The sequence below is a fragment of the Pinus tabuliformis genome, chromosome 3_1 (genome assembly GCF_031772625.1).
Source record: "Pinus tabuliformis cultivar Carrire ecotype Pingquan chromosome 3_1, CPIR1, whole genome shotgun sequence".
NCBI classification, from domain to species: Eukaryota; Viridiplantae; Streptophyta; class Pinopsida; order Pinales; family Pinaceae; genus Pinus; species Pinus tabuliformis.
This window is the reverse complement of record NC_142301.1, coordinates 715,981,481-715,999,809: the sequence shown is the minus strand read 5'-3', so window position 1 is coordinate 715,999,809 and position 18,329 is coordinate 715,981,481. Positions and strand designations below refer to the sequence as shown.

General features: G+C 36.2%; 1 protein-coding gene across 1 annotated transcript in view; it reads right to left on the bottom strand.

The window, feature by feature from the left end:
* Positions 1-753: 753 nt before the first annotated feature.
* Positions 754-18,329, bottom strand: part of LOC149189263 ((R)-mandelonitrile beta-glucosyltransferase-like) — an 86,252-nt gene continuing 68,676 nt past the window's right edge. Inside the window, exon 2 of the mRNA XM_089413178.1 lies at positions 754-1,887. Coding sequence (XP_089269304.1) covers positions 926-1,887 — 962 coding nt within the window. The 3' untranslated portion in view covers positions 754-925. The remainder of the gene's footprint in view (positions 1,888-18,329) is intronic.

Below are 18,329 nucleotides of genomic sequence, written 5' to 3'. Positions count from 1 at the left end.
CTATATTTTGTGGCTTTTTTCTAAAGTTCTTTGTTCAATGTAAGAAGCATTAATATCATATATGAGCTTTTAGTCGTCTCTTTTTGTTTTTTTTTGGTGGATATTGATGGTTTTTTGAATCAGCTATTTGTGACTTCACTCAGATTCCTAGTGAAATAAAAGATCATTGTTGATACATCATGATGTTTGAGATAGGAAAAGGACAAGTATGGAAAACAAGAGAATCTAGGTTTTTGTTTCTCATTTGAGCCCTCCGTGGATCAAAGAGTACAGAAAAGGAACTACGTTGTATGTACTCTTTTTTTTAATAAAAATAAATCATTTTCTTCTACTGAAAAATAAAGGTGCTGCTAGATTTTCAGTTGGTGCTTGGATAATTTAATTTCGATATAGAACTACTTGTTTGGAGGCTCCTTTGGTGTTGATTTTTCCGTTAGTGTTGGATAATTTATCATGCAAAATAAAACTACCTGGTTACCTGGGAGTTACATAGTTCTGCAGTTCAAAAAATCCTAATCTCTTGGAACATGTCAAATATTTATGGCAAAAATTCTATAAGCTTATAACAGAACTTGAAAGCAAAGACTTTTGCGAATGAAATCTAAAGTCGAGGCAAATAATCTGTTTTCAGTTATAAAACTTTAAAGTTAAATCTACCACGCCATACAATGAATAATTTCTGAATAAGATGGAAGCATTTAGACCATGAAATGTGGCGCGACGATCATAACAATCCATATGTTCAGCAGCCAAAATACTTTTGTTAATAGGAGTAATTTACAACGCTTTCTCCGCGGGAATGAAATCCGTCTCTTTTTCCTGTTCATCTCGGAAAGGAGAGAGGTATCTGATAAATTAGCAAGAATTTTGATATTGATCAACAGCTTATTCTCAAATCTCCATATTCTTTTAAGGTAAAACAGAGTCACGTGGTTTCATTTTTGGATTGGACCCCTTTAGCCATCGTCATGTCTTTAACGAAAGTATTCAAGTTCAGAAAAGATGATCCTCCGGGGAGGACGGCCTTCGTTGTAGACTCCTTGATAATGAGAACGTTGTCTCTCAACTTCTTCCCTTCCGGTGTTCTCATCATTCTCCTCATAACGTCCTCCACCTCTTCTTTCATGACCACCTTCTGTTCGTCTACTTCCACATCCTCAAAAGCCAGGCCGATTTTCCATATTTCCTTGGCGAATCTGCAGTTGAGGAATTGATCGGAAAAACTTGGGAATCCCACTACGGGAACTCCCAAGCCCATTGCCTCCAAGGTAGAGTTCCATCCGCTGTGTGTGAGAAACAATCCCACTGAGGCATGGGCAAGTACTTTCCACTGTGGCACCCACCTCACAAACCGGGTCCGCTCCTTCATTCGTTCTTCAAAGCCCTCAGGTAAAATCGCAACCTGGCCTTCTGCGATATCCAACCGAAGAACGCACAGGAAAGGTTGTCCGCTGCCTTCGAGCCCTAGTGCCAACTGCTCTAGCTGTTGCTGAGATTTCACAACGATGCTGCCAAAGGAAACGTATATAACTGAACCGGGTCGTTGCATATCAAGCCATGTCAGGCAGCTCTCTTCCTCCTCCCACAGACTGGCGCACGAATCCCTTCCTTCTAAGAAATTTGGAAGAAAAAGAGGTCCTACGGCCAGAGCAGGACAGCCATTCAAAGAGAGTGCTGTTACTGCATCCCTCCCTTCCAGCTCCTCGAACGTGTTCACTAATACGTAGTCGCCATTTCTTTGCTTCTGCAATTCATAAAGAATACCATTGAAGGTAATGTCCATCGGATCCTTAGCAATACATCGGGACATCATGTCGGTTGGCTTCAATGGTGGGATGTTGCCCGGAAGACAAGTGATGAGGTTTTCTTTATTTTTGCCTTCCGACACTGAAAAAGTTACAAACAAATTACAGTCATTTTAATGAATATAATTAAACAGAAGCACTCATGATATATAAGAAGACTGTAAAAGGAAACAAAATATGAACTAGTCTTTTATCTGTCATCCTCAATTTCTTATTAGCCTGAGAGGCTCATCACTATATATAAAATCCGTGCGAAACTCTAAATTGGGAGCACACAATATGTGATCAACCCGAGACATGATGATAAAAATGCAATATAATGGAATTTTCTTCGCTGCTGTAGGGTGATTAAAGGCAACTCAATTACGTATTAGAACTTAGAACTTAGAAGAAGCAACAAGTACATGGAGAGATGGTAGATTGCAAAGTTTTAGACTAAGGAAGGAAAATTGACTTATTGGAAGTCAAGATTACTTAAGAATAGTTCACCTTAAGATGGCTAAAATAGAAAATGTCAAGTTTCCTTATTGAAAGTCAGTCGTTTTCGAGCAGTGACCAGAAAATGAGGGTGATAAAGGCACATTTTATATAACTAATTCGAAAATAAATATTGATATGTGACCTCGAGGAAACCAACAGTATAATGTTATTAAAATTTCTATAAATCATAGGAAACAACATGTCTATATGTCAACTTTCTTTTCAATCATTGGGACTTTGTAGACAATACTATAATACTATTTGCTTAGGATACACTACTTAGCTTCTGCCATATTACATAGGAAAACACCAAATATTTAATTTCTGCCAATCACTTTTTTTTTTACTTATTTTGGGAGTGGAAAAAAATATTTATTTATCATTTACATTTGTAAAATAATTTCTTATTTTGATGTAATATATTTGTCAATTTAACTAGTAATAAAAAAATTATTTCTAAGATTAAATTTCATATTATTTGTTATTCATATAAAATCTAAAAAAATAATATTTTTTTAATTTTTATTTACATTGAACGGAATTTAAACAATAAAACCTAAACATATATTTATATGAAAAAAAAGAATATCTAATTTAATTTTTCAAGTCTATTTATAATAAATATGAGAGTACATATGTTATGTGGTCTTATGTTTTGTAGCTAAATAGAAAATGCAACTATATAATGAAAATAATTTTTTTCACTCAAAGCATTAGCATTAACTTAAACCATAAACAAGTATTTTCTTTAATTAAGCCATCTCCTAGACTAGAACAAGTCATCATATCAACAATTATATAGATGTTATTGTAAAGAATAAAAATTACCATAAACTAAATACTACCATAAAAAAAAATAACATCTCACTGTTCATAATATATAACAAAATGTTCCAATAATATATACCAAAATGTTAAAGAACTTAACCGTTTACAATCTTATGCATTTATATTTTTAGTAGAAAATCTCTTCTTTATTTTCCCACAAAGCTAAGGCAATCTACTAAAAACCACACCTAAGTTATCCCTAAACCACAATCCAGCCAAAATATTACAACATATTACAATACAACTAAAACTCATATTGAAGCACCACTAAATCCATATGTGTTGCATCTTAAAAGACATGGTTTAGGTCTAAAATTAACAATAACATGTATTAATAAATATGTCTTATCGAGACGCTTTAAAAGAGACAAATCCCTAAAATAGACTCAGTATTTAGAACTTGATATTGCAATGGGCCTAAACAATCCATAACAAGATACAAAACAATACCAATAGATGAGGAATTTATAATAAACTCATTAGCCACTACAAAGACATGGGGGAAACAATAATTTCTAAGTGGATTAGTGGTAGAGTTATTCATTCTATAAAGACAAATGATTACATAAAAATAATATGGAGTATTTTACCCTAATGTTTTACACCATTAGAAATAATGTTATAAAGTATACAAATGATGAAAAAATATGCATAGCTTCTAATAAAAGTTTATGCATATATCAAAACTTTGTGCATGATTGAGGAAATGGAAGAAGTAAAGACAAAATTTGGTAGGTTTAAAGCACCATTCTTATTGTGATATTATCTACCTATATGACATAAGTTTTATCTTTCATATCATGAGGACTTGCTACAACTGGTAGTTGGTTGGTTGCTGAAGGTAGATAAGTGGTATAAACATGTGGCAGGATGGAGTGGGTATAGATAGATGATGATGGACCAAAGAGAACCATCCCCTTAAATGAATACCTTTAACATAAATATAATTAATTTAGAGTGTAAATTCCTCGTGTTTCCTCATATACCATAACATTATAATTTGAAATAAATGATAATAACCCTATAATTTAAAAATGGAGTCAACATTGATATGCGTGTGTAATTTAATCTTCAATTTGATTTGTTGGCTTTGCACTTGCTCTTGTCTTTTTTAAATCATCCTTTCTTCTTTGTTTTTTAATTGTAATTTTTTTCTTCTTATTTTTCATTTCTTTTATATTATTGATTAAATTTTCGTTTATATTTTTTTATTGATCTAATTTATTAATAAATTTAATTTAAATGTTTTTTTTGTATCATTTTAGAAATCACATTATTGGTTAAATTTTCATTTTTATTTTCATATTAATCTAATTTATTAATCATTTCAAAATAAATGTCCCAAATGTTTCTATGTTAATTTGATTCTATTTTCCTCAAAAAATGTTATCTTTTTTCTTGAAAATGTTATAACAAGGACCAAAAGACTCAACACTACATTCTAAAGTCAAATACCTTCTCTTTTGTGACATACTTCTTCTTGTAAAATTTTCCACTTCTTTCTTGATCCTTATAAATAACATTTTATTATATGCTTTTATGGATACTATTGGAGACATTTGAAACTTATTTTTAAGGGTCTTGGATAGTGATATGGGCTAGCCTCCACATGCCCAAACCTTTGGGGAAGTTACCACTTCTTTCTTGACCTTTATAAATAACCTTTTATTATATACTTTTGTGGATACTATTGGAAAAATTTGAGACTTATTTTTCAAGAGAGCCTTCAATAGGGATATGGGTTGGCCTTGCACTTTGTAGGCATCCACATGCATAATCCTTCGTTTCTCCTTGGGGCACCTTTTTATTTTCTACCATACATTTCAAATGCAAAAGAAATACTCTCTAAATAGATAATGCTTACAAAAAATTTCCATGAGTCCACTTAGTATAGTTTTAATGAAAATTACCAATCATCAATTCTCAACGATAAACAAACTATTCTAAGAGAATAATAGACACAAATATAATAAACTTTGGAATCAAATACCCAAATCACTATAATGCTAATGCAAATGACCTCCAATATTAAATGGAAATTGACTTATCACAATAGTATCAACGACTATGTAATAAGCCCCCTCGCTATTATTATGAGCTAATTCTACCAATAAATATTTAAGGTGGGATTCAAAGCCACAATAACATCCCCATGAACTCCTAGAATGAATGTAACCTGAAATAATCGAATGAATGTAACCTGAAATAATCACTTTTATAGACATGTGATTCTAATATCTTATGTCTATCCTAACATAGTATATGGATATTATATATTATCCTAACATAGTGTATGGATATTATATATTTCACATAATTATATAAGACGTTATTTTTATGTTTTGTATTTTCCAACATAGTTAAGAGTTTTAACTCTTTATTCTATTGTTAGTTAAGAGTTTTAACTCTTTATTTTATTGTTAGTTAAATTCAAGATGGAAAATAAGTAAATGTATATTTGTTTAGGAATTTTCTTGTTATGTCTTTTCATCTTACGTAGTAACTCCTTATTTTATTTGTTTAGTAATTTTTTGTTGATGTGTTTTCATTTTAAATAGAACGATTTTGAAAATACAAATTTTTAGTGAGAGATGATGTTGTAAATTTTCTTCATACAAAGCTAACAAGGATGGTTTCTCTTATGAACAAAGAGGAAAAAAAATACCAAAAAAAATTGACCATGTTTATTTTCTTATTTGACCGCCTTATGTATCAACTACACCTACCACTTAAAGAAATCTAAAACAAAGGTCATTACTTTATGATATTCCTTTTTCATTCTATTTTCTACATTTAATTATATTTTTATCTTTTACTTTTTATTATTTTATCTTATATTTTTAACTTTCACTTTTTTTGTTTTATCTTTTTCAGTTAGCATTATCCATTTCCGTTATTTTCATTTTTATATATTTATCTACCTTATATTTAATTGTAGAATTTTTCATTATTTCCTGTTTGCATACTTAGCCTTTCCACTTTCAATTTTTTTTTTTTTCCTTTTCTTACCATTTCCATACTTTTCCTTTTCCATTTCCAATTTGTTTATATATATATATATATATATATATATATTCCATATTTAGAAATATTTATAAACTATTTCTAGTTCCTACCCCAACATCTAATATCTTCATAACTCCTTTGCACTATTCACACATTGTTATAACATAATTAATTTTGAGCTTGAGCATTCCTTTGCGGGAAGTGCATACTCCTAGCACACCGTTTCCCCTACACTGCTCTTTTCTCCCTCACCTTTGTACACTCTCTCCTTTGCAAAATTTTTCCATCTACATAAACATCCCTCTTCATGACCCTTCTCTCCACAAACTTCATTGTCAATGCTTTATTGTTTAGTCAACTTTCCATTTATTTACCTTTACTTTTTCAAGCATAGCTTATTTTCCAAATGAATGCATCTCACCTTGGCATTATTAATATTTATTATATAATTTTTATCCTAATTTATTTGGATTACCTATTTATTACAATCGATGTCCAACTGGACATATGCTTGGATGATACTTGAAAGATATTATTTGGATAGGGTGATGCTTAGCATGATGACTAGACAGTAAGACAATAATAAAAATTTATATTTTATGCATGTTATGGAAGCTTCCATGTCTCTTTCAACTTCATATAAAAATAATATAAGGATTTCTTATTGTTAAAAAAAGCAACAAGAAATCCTAATTTAATTTGTCCTTGAATTAAATATGAATTAATTGAAATTATATTCTCATAGAAACTTGTAATAGTTAACCAAGATAATTTGACTTAGTTGGCTTAGGAAATTTGAGTTGGAAGTATATCTAGAGTCATGTAGAGTGATCCATAAATTTTAGAGGGCCAAGTTGATTTCTTTTGAGTTGTAATTAATTAATTCAGTTTAAATAAGTTATAGTCAATTAAACTAGTTCCAAATGTTGGAGGAACTAGTAGGAGGTTTACTAGTGAAGACAAGCACCAATGTGGCTTCTTTGCTGCACCAATGATCCAATATATTTTACTTACAGATGCATCAGAATTACATATAACAAATTTAACTAACCATGGAACTTAAAAGCACGTAAACAATGTAGAAATAATCAGAAGAACTCAAAAACCATGACATGATGATTTGATTAAGGATTTCATCCAATTTGGACTACGTCTCCGGGCCTTGCTCAATAGTGGGGAGGCCTTCATTCAATTAGTGAAATAAAAAATATAAAAGTATAAGAAACAAGCAATGACAACCCATATACCTTCAAGTTGAAATATGGGTAGAGAATGGAAAGCTCAGCTTCATAAAATAGATAGTACCACTGAACTCCTGGCCAAAAATAGTGCAAAAATTCCTATCCAAACTCTCATTTTGGATAATCGGGCCTTATGAAACCTATCAGAACCTCTCTACTACTCAACGCGAGGTCTGACCTACTGTCAAGGTCAAGGTCTGCTATGTGCGTGTGCTTCTGAGCTATTTGCTAACTCCCCCTTCCTTTTTATGACACAACAGTCATATACATAAGCATGGAGGCATCCCTAAAAACCAGGGAATTTTTAACATAATAACCAAGTTTAGACAGGCGAGATTGAGCCAGAAGCTTATATGGAAAGTTGCAACAACCTTGTAACAATAGTGAAATCTTGTTTAAACATAACAAACCCATTAACTGCGCTGAAGGCCCGAGAGCATGTCTATTGATGCTTTTAACTATCGATGGACAATCCAAATCCAATGTAATAGACACTTCTGCGATATATGGACCTGTCGGCTTATAAAAATAATATATAATATATCACATCAGGATCCTCCCCGCAAGTCATAATCGACGTGCAACCTATCAGCATATCAACCCAAGTTCATCCCTCTACAATATGGCAGAACTGCCTAGATTTATAAACCACAACATATAAGATATCTGGTCTAGATCCTCCTCACAAATCTCAATTGGTGTGGGCTAGGGTGTTATTCGATGCTACCACTACCCTCCTATGAACTGCGGTTGCGATATACTTGTTCCACCTCCGAAATGTTAGAGTCGGTCTAGTCATCCCTCCGTCAGAGATCATTTCTCTTATTGCATTTCATTTTTAGGTGTCTTGCTCGATTCACTCAGTTGCAGTCTGCTAGGGGCATGCCATAATCTGATGGAAGGGTCTTGTTATTCATTACCCCTCGTGCCTTATACCTGCTGGCTCAGGTCTTTTAATCAAGATTTCAAAGTCATTTACAGTCCTATTTTAGTCTTTTGATCAGCAGAGTCATTTCAGTCACTAGGTGTAGGGCTTCACAAATTGTGTCTTCAAAGTGTCCAATAATGCCAGTAGGCTAGAGGGAGGTTTTATTTCACAAAATTGTATTGTCATATGGATGGATTATGACTTTTCTTAAAAACTTTGTTTTGAAGAAAACTCATCATTTCGTTTTGTAATAAATTGCCATGTAATTTTCAAAAAAAAATCAGTTGTTGAAATCTCTAGGTGCAGCCCTAGTCTTCCTTTGTCAATACATGCCACTATCCCTGCAAAAATAGCCAAAAGATGCATTATTCAAGTCAGATAATTAAAGAAGAAACAAAAGAACAGGGTTTGTATTAAAGTGAAAAAGTGCCAAAAGCTAAAACATTACAAAGATGGGTTTTTGAGAACCAAAAATCAAAGCCATGTCTTTATAAAGATATTTCTATGTGTATAATGTCATTTGCATCCAAGAAGATCAAGGAAAGTTGAAGTTAGTGGTGAGAAGGCGATTTTCAAAGCCAAGACTGTGTTTATTGGCTGCGTGGCGCATTGGGTTAGAGCGCGGCGCACATAGGTTGCGCGACGCATTGGGCCTCCTGCCACAGTGCTTTTCTCCACTGGCGCGGTGCATCCATGAGGCACAATGCACTGGGCTTGCGCACGGCGCACAAAACCTCCAAGACAAAAAATCATTGTGGCTTCAATAAAAATCAAACCCATCATTCCATTAGACATGTTCATTGCTTGAAACATCCATTGCTATGCCAAGAGGTCAAAGGATATTGACTTAAGGGTTAGAGGAGCGAATTTTGTGTTTGAAGGGCCAAGACTGTGCGTTGAAGGGCCACGCAGTGCATTGGAGGAGGTCGCGGCGCAAACAGACCGCACGGCGCATTGGGCGCAAACTCTCAATGTAAAATTCCACTGTCGCGGCACATCCAGGAGGCGTGGCGCACTGGGTTTGTGGGCGACGTACAGAGCCTACAGGCCAGTTTTATGTCGCTTCTGTCATCAAAACTCACAAAACGACATATTTTCTACTCCAAGTAATTTCAGGCATGCTTCTATTGAATTTAACTTGTGTTGGGTGTTGTTTGGAGGGAGAATTCAAAGGTTTGAAATTTTGATAATATAAACCCTATGTGTATATCAAAAGCTGCTCCTTTGGGGTTTTAAATTTGGTGTGTTGAAATTATGATGGTGGTGCCAACTCCCCTTTCCCACTTGTGATCTTTTCCCATGCCCTAACCGCCCAAACCACTCTTATCCCAGCTTCTCGTTTTCCCTATTCTACAATCATATCATTCCCTATCATCATTCTCCCTCTCCTATATCATTTATCATTATATCATTCCCATATCATTCCCCAAATCCCTACATCCCTAAAAGTGATTGTTTGCACATTTCTTCACTTAACAAACTCCATCATCTGCTTTTCCAGCTGTCCCATATTCCTCACAGTCCCATGTCCCTTTGGCACATTTGGCATTGAAAACACATCGCCTATTTCTCTTTGTCAAACCAATCAAACATACACATTGCAGCACCATGACAGAGACAGATTCATCATATGAGCAAGAATATGAGCAAAACAGTGACTCAACCAATGAGCTTAATGTGCCGAGAAGGCCTTGAAAAGGTGGCAAACATGTCATAGAACAACCTACTTCCTTAACTCAATTGCAGGCCTACCCGCTTGCAATGACATGTTTTCAGCAACTGTCATTCTTTCAGTATTGTGAGATGATTGCTCAGATCCAACATCATTAGGAGTTAGTTCAGTTGTTTGTTTTACATTTTCATGATAGTCATGTTACTCTTGCTGGAGTAAACTTCACCTTGACACCAAAAACCATCTCTAAGTCCATCGGGATACCAAATATAGGGGAAGAGTGGAACAAGAGGAAACAGCTAGATAGATCATATTATGAACCTTACATCAGGCCTAGCTATTTGAGGCAGCTCAGGAGAGTATTCCCAATTCAATTTCTGAGGGAATCTTATGCGCCGTTGATGAGACTCATTGTCAGATACTTCAGTTGTGAAGGTCACTTCTCATGCCTCTATGCATACCATATCAGGTTATTGATGCATTTCACGAGAGTGAGGTTGATGAACATTCCATATTAATGTTTCGAAACATCGAGGGGATGACTACTCTTGTGCAGAAGAAGACTCCTGAATAGCAGTACAACAACATTTACCACTATGCGCTCATCCAAATTTTGGTGGTTCATCAGCTTGGATTACAGGGCATCACTTGGGATGATTTCATCTCCCGTGATTTTTTCAGAGCTTCACAGGGGCTTTCAGAGGTTGGGCATGAGACAAGTGGACCTTCTCATCAGTATGATCGCCATGAGACCATTAGTGTGCCGGTATTCATCACATATCAGAGGGCCACTAGACATTTGTTTACGGCATCAAAGCGAGTGTTATCTCCACCCGGTGTGGAAGGGGCCTCGGTTCCGAAATCAGCATCACAGGTACAAGACAGAGGCAAGAGGCCAATGCAGGATGAGGGGCCTTCAGGTGAGTGGGACTTTATTCTTATTATGGATGATGATACATATACAGGCCCACAAAGTTCACATCTTAGAGAGATCATCAAGGAGTAGTAAACAGAGATCAAAGCCTTATCCCTTGACTTAGAGAGGGCTAAGTGGACTATGAAATACTTGGAGCAGAGGAGAAAACAGCTTGAAGATCAACAAGCAATCATGGAGTTACAAAACATCTGTGAGAATCGCCAAGCTGCACAAAGGAGGAGGATCGAGCTCACTTCATTGGAGCAAGAGATTAATGATGATCGGGAGTCTTGGCTCGAAAGAATCAACATCCACTTGGAGAGACTGCTGGACAAGGCCGATAGGGATAAAGCATTGTTGAGACACATGGTTTTCCATTACAAGGTGCAAAATATGAGTTCCAAGGCACGAATAAGGAATCTAAAGGCAAAATTGAAGAAGGCGACAAAGAAGCAAAAGAGGCAAAAGGAGCATGATCGTCTTCAGATCTTGGCCGAGGCTTCCTTAGCTAAACATGATACTCAATGATAGACCTCCAGCCAAAATTTCAAGGAATTTGGAGAGAATTTTGTCAATTTTGATTTTTTTGGCTTTAAAACTGGGTTTTCTGCCCAATGCGTAGGCCACTTGGTGCACGCTTATAATTGGGAGATCCTCTGGAGGAAAACTTTGCATTTCTGGATTTCTTATCGAAAGTTATGCATGCTCATGGATTACCTAAGGATTTCATCAAGTTCTAGGTAGCCTAAAGGGTCAAAAACACCTTGAAAATGGCCTTTCTGCCACTTTTTCCACACACAGGAAGCAGTATTGGGAGATTGGATATTTGGAGGGGAAAAGTGACACCAAATCTAGCAATTCCACTTGGGTTGGAAAGTAGATATGCAGGGCCTTCCAACGAGCTATCTTGGGGTCAATTTGGACTTTGGGAAGTGCCTCAAAATTATCTCCAAAGTTGTGCTACGCATACAGGTTTCAGGCACAGCGCATAGAGGAATTTTGCCTATTTTTCAGTCAGCAACTCAGAAATTCGCCCAGTTTTGACTAGTTTTACTTTTTGATGTAATTATGGATCTATCTTGATGTAACTTGATGACTATGATGTAATTTTGGAAATTTACTTGTTCTAGAAGATTCTTTCACTAAAAAGTGAAAATTTAATGAATGAATTAGTTTCCTAGCATATAGGGGTAAGTTGTTTGACTATCTAGATTTCAGTTCCTTGTTTAAAATTAGTTCAAACAACTCCTGGAATGATGAGCTCTATCAATAGAGGCAAGGGAATGGGTTGGGCTAGTCTATATCATGTATTTTCTAAGTCATTTTCAGGGTTGGATACCTGGGATTGCTTGGCACTCTATTGTACATTTTATTTCTACAAATTTGGCAAAGGAAAGACCAGGGTTTTGCATCACTTGTTGGGATCCATGTGGCTCTGTGTTTTTCTCTAAGTAAATGTAAGTTTAATGATGTTTATTTGTATCATTTTCCCTTCTCTTTTCTTCTGCAATTAAACAAATGAGTGATCAAGGTAGAATTCATTGGACTGCTATGCTCTGCCTTGAAATTTTGTTTAATTCTTCATGTTTTCATCTGTTTTAGGAGGACTATTGAAACCCTCTTTCCCTCCTTGGCTCCTCACCAGTCTAATCTACCCATTCATTCAAATCCAAAGCATCAAAACTACTGCCTATCTTTCCCCTACCTGAACTCTGCAGAAATCTGGCCTCATCCCTGGACCCAAAATTTGCCTGTCCCTTTTTCCAAACAAAACAAACCAAAAACTCATAACAAATACTTGCACTTCATACCTAGCCTAAGATCAATTGCTAAATCAGTCATCTCAAGCCCCATCGATTATCTTTCGCTGAGATTGACCCAGAGAGAGCCCTCTCCTATCCTTGTAGGGCTAGCTACGAAGCTGAGCGTGGTTTGGTGTGGAACTAGAACCTTGTCCTTTCAACGTGAGGCAAATCTAGGCTCTAACATAGTGGCGAATCTGCTGGGGAAGAAAATGGTTTGCTTATTGATGTCATTCATTTTATAAGCTACATACGGAGCCTGAAGTTATGCCAGGTAGCCTTCGAAACACTTTTGCTTTGCATTAGTGCAAGTAGATAAACGTTGCTTTAGTCAATCTTCGATCTAGCTTGAAATCGTGACACTTGACCTGTAAATCGCCCCAGTACATATGAGAATTCTAAGCTTTTGGATGATAAGTTTAGAATTTGAAAGGTTGAACAAGTTGTTTATGTCCCTTTGATTTCTTGAAATAATAACACACTGGCTTCCAGAAGATATACCAGAGCTAATCCAGATCCAAATCCTCCCCCTGTCTATGAAAATCCCAATTTGATTCCAAGACTCCTTCGTCAAGAGAGCTCTGTGACTCCCGTGTTTAAATCTCGTTCATGTCCTGCAATTTTTAAGTATCTTGAAGAGCTTGATTTTGATGAAAAGTTTGAATTGTCATTGTTTGAAACCAAATCCGAAAGTGCTCTTGGTTCTATAGTCCCAAATCCTGACTTTGTTGTAGCTCTTGAAGTTGAAAGAAACAATAAATCAATTGAGAATTTTATCTTGAAGCACCTTCAGAGTGAAATTCACGCTTCAAATATCGTTGATTTCCTAGAAGCTGCATCTGCATCCCTCGGATCTTCCGTAACGGCATCCACCTCAAGAATTCCTACCGAACCTCCCTTCATTCCCACCCTTCCCCTGGAGCCTACTATTTCTGATCAAAAGTCTGCTGTAAATTCACCTCCATCTACTCCTTCTGCATCCAAAATTGCTTCACCTTCGCATACACCTCCTCACACACCTCACACATCAGTTGCACCCACTCCTCCAAATTCACCAAGACCGATTGCAAATCGACCCAAAGCAATGGCTGCTTGGTTTTCACCTCTCACGCTGCCTCAAGTTTTGGGTGAAATGCCCGCAGATTATCAGAGTAAAATTCCTCTGTTTGATGGAACTCCTCAAGGTACCATGGCTCAGCAACATGTGGACAAAATGACAGATTTCTTCGAGCTTCATGAGATCGATGCAGAAAATGTGACCATGAGATTACTCGTGCAGACATTCGCAGGTGAGGTAAGAAAATGGTTCAGATCTTTGACAGCTAGAAGTATTCCCACATTAGAAGAGCTTCAAAGATAGTTCTTGGATCACTCTGAAGTAAAGAAATATCCTCTTCAAATCACTTCTGAATATACCAAGATCAAGCGGAATACTAGTGAGTCTGTGCAAGACTATTGTATTGTATTTAATGCGGTTTATAATGCAATTCCTGATGATTTGAGGCCATCTAGAAAGTCAGCTTTGCTTAAGTTCTCAGATGGTTTTGATCCGGACATGGCTTATCAATTAAGAGAGAGAGATCCAACTACCCTAGAAGAAATGCAGAAAATTACCGTTAGTGTTGAGGCAAATTTGAATGACAAGAGAGCTAGATTGAAATCTGAGAAGAGAGTCTCAATAAAGGAAGAAGCTTCTACCTCATATCAGGTGCTCCGCAATGTAGAAAAGATGATTGAAAGGTTAACACTTGATAAGCCTAAACCGTAGATCCGGAATCCTAATTTCCATGGCCAGCAACAACCTCAATTCAGGATCAAACAGTGTGAGCAGCGAGCACAAGAACCGGCATCACAACAGCAGCAAGTAAAGACACCTCTTCAGCAAAATTTTTTTGGTCCCGAATCTGATGATGAAGACAATGTAATAGGAGAAGAAAATCACTTCTTTACTCCTGATGATATGCCCACCTTTATCACCGAAGATGATGAGTATGCAGAAAGTTCAGTTGTACAGCAGGATGCAGATTTTATCTTAGCAAATGACACAGCTCTTGAAGAGGAGTCGGATGAGTATTAGAGAAGTTATATGCATGCTTTGTCTGCCCAACTGTGTCAGTATTCACTAAGAAATAGAAATGTCCCCATCAATCCAATCCAGAAGAGAAAGGAAGTTCCAGCATCTATGAATGAGCCATCTGTTGTACCAAATAAAGGAAAAGAAGTTGTTGATCCTATTCCTAGCAAATCTCCACTAGCAAATGAAAGAGTCAATCAGCCAATTGTATCAAAAGGTAAAGATGAAAAGAAATATGTTCAACTAAAGAGGTAGAAAAGACTTCTACTTTTAGTTTAGAAAATGAAATTTCTAAATTAAAGGTATCCATTCCCTTGACTGAACTGATGAGGAACAGCAGTTATAGAGGTCAAGTCTCCAAAATTTTAAATTTTGATCTAATGTTTGATATGGTGAGTGTGGAAGATGATCAACCTGAACTGATTTTTGGACCAGCATTGAATGGTGAGTCTCCAGACAGTGATGTGCCTCCTTTTTATATCAATTTGAGAGTGCATGAGTTTGTGTTGCATAATGCTATGTTTTATTCTCGCGCCTCCCACAATCTTATGCCAAAGGCTATTATGGAGAAGTTGGGTTTGGACATCACCAGGAAATACCATGATCTTTATTCATTTGATTCTAGCAGGGTGAGATGTATTGTGCTCATTAAAGACTTGGTGGTCAGTTTGGATCAGATTCCGGCTAAAAACATTTTGATGGATGTGGTGGTGGCAGATATACCTCCTAGATTTGGCATGCTTCTTTCCAGATCTTAGGGAGCAACGATTAAAGGAACAATGCAACTTGATTTCTCCTATGCAACAATTCCTATGTTTGGAAAAATGAGAAAACTTTATTAGGAGAAAAAAATGAAATACATGATTACAAGCAAGGAGAAACCCATTAATCATCCGATTAATTATGTACATATAGATTTAGAGTATTTTGTTTTGCATTCAGATAGTTTCAATGAGATTGATAGTCAATTAGTTGCAACAGATGTTATTCCAGAAATAGCAGAGAATTTCAGAGAAGTTTTGAAGAAAGAAAGTCAAGAACAAGACAATACCATTCAGCGATCAGGAAAAGATAATGGACAGCAAGCAGAAAAAATACAACAAATAGAGTTTCAACACTTAGAAGAAGAGGAAGATGGGCTATGGACCATGGATTTTGATGGAGCAGTGGGAAATGATGGTGCTGGAATTGGTATTTGGGTACGCAATCCTTTTTTTGCTCCGAACAAAGTGCCTAGTAATGTGTGGGTATGTTCTTACAAGCTTGCTTTTGATTGCTCAAACAATGAGGCTGAGTATGAAGCTTTGATTGCTGGCCTAAAAATTCTAAGAAAGCTGAATGCTAAGAGGATTGTTGTATATGGCGACTCTAAATTTGTGATTAAGCAAGTTAAAGGCGAATATCAAGCAAAGCATCCTTGGATGCGAGCATACCGAAATGTTGTTCTAGACATCTTGAAGCTATTTTCAGATTATACCTTGACATGTGTGCCTCGTATTCAGAATAGTATTGCTGATGCACTTGCTAAGGCAACGAGTAATTTGAAGATTCCTATGAACTCAGGTAATAAATTTGAAATTCATGTGAAACATCGGCCGACTATCCCGGACAATCAGAGATATTGGCAAGTTTTTCAGGATGATGAGGAGATTGATGCTTTTCTGCAAAACAAAGGTAAGTTCAAAGATACCTCAATTGATGTAGAACATGATGATGGAAAAGATGATGTGTAGATCAATCAAATGTAAGTGTTGTAGCTCAAGGATAATGTGATTCCTAAAGGCTTGATACCTTTAGAAGAACTCTTTGATCATGATAACATAGCCTGCAAACTAACATTGCAGCAAACAGAGAAAGGAGTCGAAGAGGTGAATATTGGAATAGCTGAAAATCCGAAGATGGTAAAGCTGTCCAAAACATTACCAAAAAAGGTAAAGGGCAAATATATCAGTTTGTTGTCATCCTTTGCTGATGTGTTTGCTTGGGACTATTCCAACTTGAAGACATATGATACCAATATAATTCAGCACACAATTCCTATTAAGCCTAATTAGAAACCTTTCAGATAGAAGTTAAGAAGGCTTAATCCAAAATTGCTGCCATCAATTGAGAAGGAGGTAAATAGGTTGTACAAATCAGGAATCATCGTTCCCATGTGATTTTCTGATTGGCTATCTAATTTGGTGCCCGTACGAAAGAAGAAAGGTGAGATTCGTTTGTGCATTGATTTTAGGAATCTCAAGAAAGTTTCATTGAAGGATAATTATCCCTTGGCAAAAATGGATCACATACTTCAGCGAGTAGTTGGAGCATCTCGTATGTCACTACTCGATGGTTATTCTGGATATAACCAAATTTTGGTCCATGAAGATGTCTGAGACAAAACAACATTCACCACTCTATGGGGGACTTTTCATTACGCTAAAATGCCTTTCGGTTTGAAGAAAGCAGGTGCCACATTTCAGCGGGCAATGGATATGGCTTTCGCAAATGAGAAGGATGTATTCTTGGTCATGTACCTTGATGATTTGACGGTGTTTTCTAATTCAGATGAAGAACACATGTATCATTTGAAAACTGTCTTTCAAAAGTGCAGAAAATATGGTGTGTCGCTGAATCCGAAGAAGAGCTTGTTCACCATGGATGAAGGCAAACTACTTGGACACATCATATCAAAATATGGCATTTGTATTGATCCAGCAAATGTAGAAGTGATTCAGAAAATTGACCTTCCCTGGAACAAGAAGGATATTCAATCTTTTAATGCTAAGATGAATTTTTTACGCCTCTTTGTACCTAATCTCGCTGAACACCTAAGAGAAATTACAAACATGCTTAAGAAGAACAGCCAAGTGAAATGGACCGAAGAGGCTATAAAATCTTTCAATCTAGTAAAATTGGCTCTTTCTTCAGCTTCGGTCCTAATCATCTCGGATTACACTCAGGATTTTATATTGTTTTCATTTGATTCGGAGCATACTATGGCAGTTGTATTAATGCAGAAAAAAGATGAGCATGAAAGACCAATTGCTTTCTTCAGCCGAACTATAAGAGATGCAGCCTTAAAGTAAAACATCATTGAAAAGCAAGCCCTTGCACTTGTAAAAGCATTGAAAGATCTTCACGTATATATTCTGCATTCCCATATTTTGGCTTATGTTCCTAACGTTGCTGTCAAACATATTTTGGTACAAATAGATCCAGAAGGAAGACGTGGCAAGTGGATTGGAGCTTTGCTGGAGTATGATGTGGAGATAAAGCCCACAAAGCTTGTCAAAGGACATGTATTGGCAAAGTTAATGGCTGAATCAAATCTGCATGTCTTAGACATAAATCTGATTGCTTCTATGTCCGATGAAAATGAGTAAGGTGCATTAATTCAGGTAGCTGAAATCTTTGTTCTTTCTCCGTGGTATTCAGATATCATATATGTGCTTCAGAATTTGTCCTTGCCACCTGGTATGGCTAGAAACAAAGCTAGAACTCTCAAGTTAAAGGTTGCTAAGTTTTGTATTTTGAATTCTGCACTTTATTGGAAAGATCCCGGTGGTGTTTTGCTAAATTGTTTGGTGGAAGA